This window comes from Aquarana catesbeiana, linkage group LG05 (genome assembly GCF_042186555.1).
Source record: "Aquarana catesbeiana isolate 2022-GZ linkage group LG05, ASM4218655v1, whole genome shotgun sequence".
In the NCBI taxonomy this organism is placed as follows: Eukaryota; Metazoa; Chordata; class Amphibia; order Anura; family Ranidae; genus Aquarana; species Aquarana catesbeiana.
Genome location: NC_133328.1, coordinates 383,018,770 through 383,026,894, shown reverse-complemented (window position 1 = coordinate 383,026,894; position 8,125 = coordinate 383,018,770). Strand labels below are relative to the sequence as shown.

At 42.1% G+C, this 8,125-nt stretch overlaps 1 protein-coding gene across 1 annotated transcript in view; it reads left to right on the top strand.

The window, feature by feature from the left end:
• Positions 1 to 4,969: 4,969 nt before the first annotated feature.
• BLOC1S5 (biogenesis of lysosomal organelles complex 1 subunit 5) overlaps positions 4,970 to 8,125 on the top strand; it is an 89,371-nt gene continuing 86,215 nt past the window's right edge. Inside the window, exon 1 of the mRNA XM_073631029.1 lies at positions 4,970 to 5,206. Within this exon, the coding sequence (XP_073487130.1) occupies positions 5,101 to 5,206 (106 nt within the window). The 5' untranslated portion in view covers positions 4,970 to 5,100. The remainder of the gene's footprint in view (positions 5,207 to 8,125) is intronic.

Sequence of the window (8,125 nt, the reverse complement as noted above, 5' to 3'; positions counted from 1 at the left end):
CGCCCCTTTCCTGATGAAGCCACACCGGCGAAACATGTCAAAATGTGTGGACGTAAGATCTATGTGTATGTGATTACAGTTTCTCACTGTCAAAGATAGGCCTATGTGTATGTACCTATGACTCTGATTTGTACTGTATTCCTCACTTTTTTATCAGTTTTTAGTAATAAATTATTTAATTTTTTAGATTTGAGTTTTGTTTTCATATTAAATGTACCTTAAAGTCCCATATCCTCCACGTGTCAATCTTATATAATTCAGGGATGTTGGTACCATATCACGTTGAAGTAGTTTGGAGCTGACCTTTGCCCATATTTCTGACTCTAAACTTTAATGGGGTCAATTGTTTTCAACTAGAGTGACCAGAATATTTGAAGGAGTGGGATAGCATTTTTTTCTCGTCAAACAAATAACTAACAGTGAATGTAGTTTTTATTTAGGAAAGTCAATTCATTCCAAAATCAAATGTGAAAAGCAAGCACAATTTTGAAGTTCTTTTGAACAACATTTGTCATTGAATGTACTGAGAATTTCTGTACAATTGTTCATACGAACCTTTGTTCGAAAATCTACTAATGTATGCTCAGCTTTAACCTTACTTAATAAACATGGAGAAAATATAAATAAAGGCATGTGATGTAAAAAAAGGGATTCCTTTACTGAGTAGATGTGGAGAAAATGTAAAGTTGAAAGGAAATAGATGAATTCATAAACAGAGTATGGCCAAATTCACACAGGTATACTAAATGTGGAAATTTAACCTAAAAAAATAAAAATACGGACAGGCAGGATTTTTAATGCAGAAAAGAAGAGACTTATTATGTCTTGTCTGCAGGGCTTTTTTTCAGGGGGAACTTGGTGGAACTCAATTCCACCACCTCTGGCTCAGACCCTTTGGTGCCTGCTCACCACAATCACTTGTAAACACAGAAGTCTGGTTTCTGTGTTTACAAGTGACAGCTCTGCACTCTGTGTGTAACTCCCATGAACTCTGCACTCTGTATGTAATGCAATCCTGATATTTAATGCCCCTTTAAGACCCTCCTACTGTTTGTGAAATATGACCACACCCACTATTTGATGTGATTTGGAGGGTGTGTGTGGGGGAGGGGTTTTGGGGGGTCAGGGTTGAGTTCCAGCACCTATTGTTTGAGAAAAAAAAGCCCTGCTTGTCTGCATTAAAGTTACATATCTTTCTGTCCATGCTGTATACTGAGCTGCACACACACGGATTAATGTCGAATTATGGCACTGCCAAGATGACTGAATTCCCATGCATGTGCCAAAGTGATGTCACCTTGGGTCTGCCAACTGGAAATGCCTGGGGATAGAGACCCAGTAGCTGCCGGGCTGAAGATGACAGCGGCCGGCGGGGAGCTCTGGGACATCGCAGTGCTGTTGAGCAGGTGAGTATAACTTAACGACTTTAGCTCCGCAAGACTTTAACACCTTCATGACCAGGCCATTTTTTGCTATGTAGTGCTGCGCTACTTTACCTGAAAATTGCGTGGTCATGCAAAGCTGGACCCAAATTTATATAAATTTTTTACCCACAAATAGAGCTTTCTTTTGGTGGTATTTGATCACCACTGGGTTTCTTTTTTATTATATAACATTTTGAAAAAAAAAAACAAAAAACAATGTTTTTTACATTCTGATTCTGATTATAAACATATCCAATAAAAAATTTAAAAAATCGAATTTCTTCATAAATTTAGGACAAAATGTATTCTGCTAGATGTCTTGGGTAAAAAAAATTCCAATAAGTGTATATTGATTGGTTTGCTTGAAAGTTATAGTGTCTACAAATGATGGAATACAGTGCCTTTAAAAAGTATTCATACCCCTTGAAATTTTCCACATTTTGTCATGTTAAAACCAAAAATATAAATGTAGTTTATTGGGATTTTATGTCATAGACCAACACAAAGTGGCACATAATTGTGAAGTGGAAGGGAAATGATAAATGGTTTTCAATTTTTTTTTTTACAAATAAATATGTCAAAAGTGTGGCGTGCGTTTGTATTCAGCCCCCTTTACTCTGATACCTTTAACTAAAATCTAGTGGAACCAATTGCCTTCAGAAGTTGCCTAATTAGTAAACAGAGTCCACCTGTGTGTAATTTAATTTCGGTATAAATACTGTTCTGTGAAGCCCTCAGAGGTTTGTTAGAGAACCTTAGTTAACAAACAGTGTTATGGAGGCCAAGGAACACACCGAACAGGTCAGGGATAAAGTTGTGGAGAAGTTTAAAGCAGGATTAGGTTATAAAAAAATATCCCAAGCTGTGAACATCTCACGAAGCACTGTTCAATCCATCATCCGAAAATGGAAAGTGTACGGCACAACTGCAAACCTACCAAGACATGGCCGTCCACCTAAACTGACAAGGAGAGCATTAATTAGAGAAGCAGCCAAGAGGCCCATGTTAACTCTGGAGGAGCTGCAGAGATCCACAGCCCGGGTGAGAGAATATGTCCACGGGACAACTATTAGTCGTGGGCTCTACAAATCTGGACTTTATGGAACAGTGGCAAGGAGAAAGCCATTGTTGAAAGAAAGCCATAAGAAGTCCCATTTGCAGTTTGCAAGAAGCCATGTGGGGGACACAGCAAGCGTGTGTGGAAATGTGGAAGAAGGTACTCTGGTCAGATGAAACCAAAATTGAACTTCTTAGCCTAAAAGCAAAACGCTATGTGTGGCGGAAAACTAACACTGCACATCACCCTGAACACACCATCCCCACTGTGAAACATGGTGGTGGCAGCATCATGTTGTGGGGATGCTTTTCTTTAGCAGGGACAGGGAAGCTGGTCAGAGTTGATGGGAAGATGGATGGAGCCAAATACAAGGCAATATTAGAAGAAAACCTGGTAGAGTCTGCAAAAGACTTGGGACTGGGGCAGAGGTTCACCTTCCATCAGGACAACGACCCTAAACATACAGCCAGAGCTACAATGGAATGGTTTAGATCAAAGCATATCATGTGTTAGAATGGCTCAGTCAAAGTCCAGACTTAAATCCAATCTGTGGCAAGACTTGAAAATTGCTGTTCACAGACGCTCTCCATCCAATCTGACAGAGCTTGAGCTATTTTACAAAGAAGAATGGGCAAAAATTGCACTCTCTAGATGTGCAAAGCTGGTAGAGACATAGCAAAAAGACTTACAGCCGTAATTGTAGCGAAAGGGGATTCTACAAAGTATTGACTCGGGGGGGCTGAATACAAATGCACACCACACTTTTCACATATTTATTTCTAAAAAAATTTGAAAACCATTTATCATTTTCCTTCCACTTCACAATTCTGTGCCACTTTGTGTTGGTCTATCACATAAAGTCCCAATATAATGCATTTACGTTTTTGGTTGTAACATGACAAAATGTGAAAAATTTCAAGGGGTATGAATACTTTTTCAAGGCACTGTAAATACTGGCATTTTTATTTCATTTATTTTTATACTAGTAATGGTGGGGATCAGTGACTTATAATGGGACTGGGCAGCAGGCACTCTAACACTAACTGACACCTTGTGGGAACTGACATCACTAGTGACAGCGATACAATGATCAGTGCTAATAATATACACTGTCACTGTACTAATGACACTGGCTGGGAAGGGGTTAACATCTAGGGTGATCAAGGGGTTATGAATAGACTGCTGCACAGTGATGAACGGAACACCTGTGTATCCTGTGTGGGCAAACATGGAGAGTAAATGTTGCCTGCCTGTGTGAACGAGGCCTTAATGTGCAGAAAATAACTCCTTTGACAATAGCGGTCATTCAATCACATACTGTGATGGGTTTCACACTGATGTGGTGCAGGAACCAAAGTGATTCCTGTGCGGGTTCTCGCACCGTATCAGAATCCCAAGCAGTTCACACTGTGCTCTGCGAAATGCTGCGGGTGTCAATATAAAGTTAATGACACCCCCAAATTGGTTCGCAGAACGCAATGCGACATGTGGAATTGAAAGAATTGGATTGCATGGGTCTGAACACCTATGCAATCCGATTCCAGTGCAGACAAAAAAAAAAAAGGGTCCTGCACCTTTTTGGTATGCGGATCCAGTGCGAATTGAGCCCTACATAATGTAGGGCTCAATTCGCACTGCACTAAATTTGCATGTCATTTGTACAAGATTCCTGTAGAAATGACATGCGATGCATTACACTGCATCAGTGTGAACCCAGCCTTAGAATTCAATTTTTTTTTTTTTATTACTGAAGTCCTTTATGTGATGCGGCAAACGCAGCGAATCCTGTGCGTTTCCCGCATTGCATTGCAATGGCACGGCATCCATGCGATCTGCTGCAGGTGTCCATGTAGAAAACAGCGCAAATGCAGTACGATTGCCAGATTAGAATCGCATGGGTGTGACCACCCTAGGGTTGCTACCTCATCCCTTTAAACCCGAACACATATGAATTACACAGGTTCTGAGGCGAATTTAATACAGATAAGGCAACAAGTGAATTTAATTACCACCTTAACCAGCCACAGAACCTGTGTAATTAATATGTGTTCGGGTTTAAAGGGATGAGGTGGCAACCCTAGTTCCACCCATGCGACGCGATTCAGGAGCAGGGGAAAAAAGGGTCCTGCACCCTTTTGGTGTGGATGTGATTCCAGCCATACAAAAAGGTATTGCAGAAATCGCAGAGCACAGACATCGCATGCGATGTGTACAGGAATGTGGTGCGATTCCTGTATCACACAAATGTGAAGAATAAATATTGTTAATCATTTCTGATACTAATAATAATTTGCTCAGCAAACCCAATTCATTTTTTCTTTGTAGGGTTACGTATTTCAGAACGTTGTTAAACACTTTTTACTATTCTCCTTTCCTCCTGTGTGGCTACGCTCTGCTCAACCTTCTATAGAAATACACCACTTCCTGAAACAGATGGAGGCGTGCCATACGAGCCCACCAATCAGGCGCCGCGGCTGGCTAAGCACGCATCCATTCCGTATCCAATCACGGTGTGTGTTTTGCGTTCCACGGCTGTAGTGGTGGGGTGATTCCGTGCACGGTGAGCGCGGGGTGTGCTCTGGTCATGTGACATGGTGGTCAGCTGTCTCCTCCAGGAACATGAGTACTTCACCTTCTAGAGCTGCCTCTTCTCCGGTCACGGCGAGCCCCAGAGCCAGGGACAACGTCTATTCTGTGACACCAGCAGCTCAACTTATAATTAAGGGTATGGCAAACAGAGCAGGGACGGCCTGTGGGGGTATTGCTCATATGTTATTGGAGTCACATACACCTAGACATGCCCACCCATCAGGACTGTGTGTGGTAGTGGAATGCATTGTCATTATCAGTGTGGAGGGGTTCACATCTCCTGTCAGTGTCCCCACAGGGAGATTTATCTTTACTTCCGGTCCTGGAGATGCAGCAAGGTGAGGGAAAAAAAAAAAAAAGCCTGTGTTCCCACTAGTGTGACTTGTCATGGACACTTTTAATGGCACCCGTTCCAATCTATGCGGCCCTGGTTCACACCGGTGCAGCTTTGACATTGTGCTATTTTAGAGCCGCATTTCACTGTGACTTCATTGAACAGAAGTCTACGCAAGTCGCAATGAAATTGGTCAAAAGTAGCGCAGAAACCTTTTTCATATTCGCTGCTGACATGAGCCACGTGAACAGTTCCCTAGCTGGCAATGGGTTGCGACTTATCATGCGATTTGGAACTGTCAAATTGCATGACAAGTCGCACTGGTGTGAATGGGGCTTAAAAATAGCTCCTCCGCTACTTTGATGCAACTGGAGTGCCAGAGAGTGTAAAGTTTAATGACTTTGGAGTTACACTAGTGGGCACAGAGCCTTAGAGCCTGTTTTAACACGTGGGCAGTGCACACCATTGCATTCAGGAGGCATCGGAGAGAGATCTGGGCATAGCTCCTAAGGTGGAGGACTTAGTGAATTGGGGTCTCACAAGTCGGATCCTATGTCATGTGACTTGGGGTCTCACAAGTCGGATCCTATGTCATGTGACTTGGGGTCTCACAAGTCGGATCCTATGTCATGTGACTTGGGGTCTCACAAGTCGGATCCTATGTCATGTGACTTGGGGTCTCACAAGTCGGATCCTATGTCATGTGACTTGGGGTCTCACAAGTCGGATCCCAAGTTGTAGCAGTGTGAACTGAGCCTCAAGATTTAAACAGTTCCATTGCCGCAAATGGGATGCGATTAGGCATGTGACTTCAAACTGTCAAGTTGCATGACAAGCTGCACTGGTGTGAGCCAGGGCTTTACTATTCCCCCCCCCCCCCTTTTTTTTTTTTCTTTATTATTTACTTTATCTAACCCTTTCACTGCCAGAGCTGTTTTTGCAGACTTGTTTAGAAAAAAATATTTTAGGCTCTAAAATTACGTGCACCGGCTGTGCTGTGATTAGGCACTGCGGTCGGATCGGTCAGTTCTTAGCCTTAGAGCCGGTGGGGGCACCTAGGTATGATTTCTTGCAAAAATAAATACATTTCTCTTTTAAAGGAGACATAAACTCTAACTGGGTGCGCTTTAGTGTGTTAAAGCACTGTGTATCATAAGCCGTACCATGTTATTTGTTTTTATGAGTGCTGCTGATCTACTGCAACCATTTTGTAGCCATTTCCTGTCTATGTGCGCTCACTCTGGTGTAAGCTGCATTTTATCTATTAGGAAGGGCTTCCTAATGGTGACAAAAAATGTAATGTTCCAGCATTGACCCATGGGGGACTACACAGACTGGCCACCTCCCTACTGCACACTCTCCTGGCTGGTCCCTTGCTCCTGGAAATGTTGAAAATCCCTTTCTTTCCCAAAAAGAGATCATCTATTATTGGTACATGTTATAGACATAACCTCATTGAGGACTGAGTGCAATATCACGGAGCATGAACACTTTATTTATAGTGTTTATATGTTGTTATGCTTTTTGGACATTTTTATATATGTGTTTACTGGATTCATATATTTATACTAGTATTGTTTCCATATATATCAGCGCATAGAAATAAATTGGATTTTTTCCATGCATCTGCAGAAAAAGGTAAAGAATTGGATAGGAAAGTTTGCAGCGTCCTCCCATCGGTCGCACAATGTGGATCTGATGGAAGCTTGGACATTTGGTGGGATGGTGGGGGTGGACTAAAGGCATTTTTTTTCTTTTCATTTTGGATAAAGTAATGAAGGGTTATTATAGCCCAGTCAGGTTTTTTTTTTTTGTCATTTGTGTCCCATTAGGGAAATTTTCTCTTCACTTCCTGTCCTATAGCAAAAACAGGAAGTAAGAGGAAATCCCTCCAATGTGAGGGAATTTCTAGTGGTCACCAGAACTGGTGTCCCCATTCAAATATTTCTCTTGCATTCCTATTCTGGTGGAAACCCAAAACTTGGCATGCATTCTAATCCCTCAAAACTTTATCCAAAACTAAAAAAAAAAAATGCTTTTAGTTATAGTATAGCTTGATTTTTTTTTTTTAAAGTAGGAACAGCACAGTTTTAAATGTGTAGACTATACATTTCAATGACATTCGGTTTATTATTAATATTATAAATTTTTAACATGGTTGCTGTTGCACCACTTGTTTTAAGCAAAATAGTTTCCCTCTCTGTACATGGCCCCTTTTAAGACCCTAGCTAGGGGAGGAGTTGGGTTGTCTGTATATATTACACGTTGGTTGCAGGGTGGGTGTGACTTGACAAAGGAAGCCACGCGTCTGAAAAGCAAAAAAAAAGGCGTGGTGACTCAACAAAGGAGGCCACGCCTTCCGAAACGTGTAGTCTTGGCAACCGTGACACATGTTCCTTCCTGGTTGCCTTTTTCCTGATGTTGCGGTGTCTCTTACAGCGTGCGGCCCCGGCTGGACCGGCCCTCGGCTCCTGGGGCATTCCAGCTGTCAGTGAGATTCACTGGATGCTATCCACTATTCGATCTTACAGCGGCCATGGTGGAGGAAAGGCTTTTATGATGCATGTCTTATTTTATCTTGTGAGTGCATCACAGATCAGGGTAAATGGCCAATCGAGGTGGCCTTTTACCATGTGATCAGGATCAGGTGTGTCCAATCACATGTAAACAGACTTACCAGTTATTAAGAGGAGTTCCACCCAGGGGGGCCGTCAAAAAAAA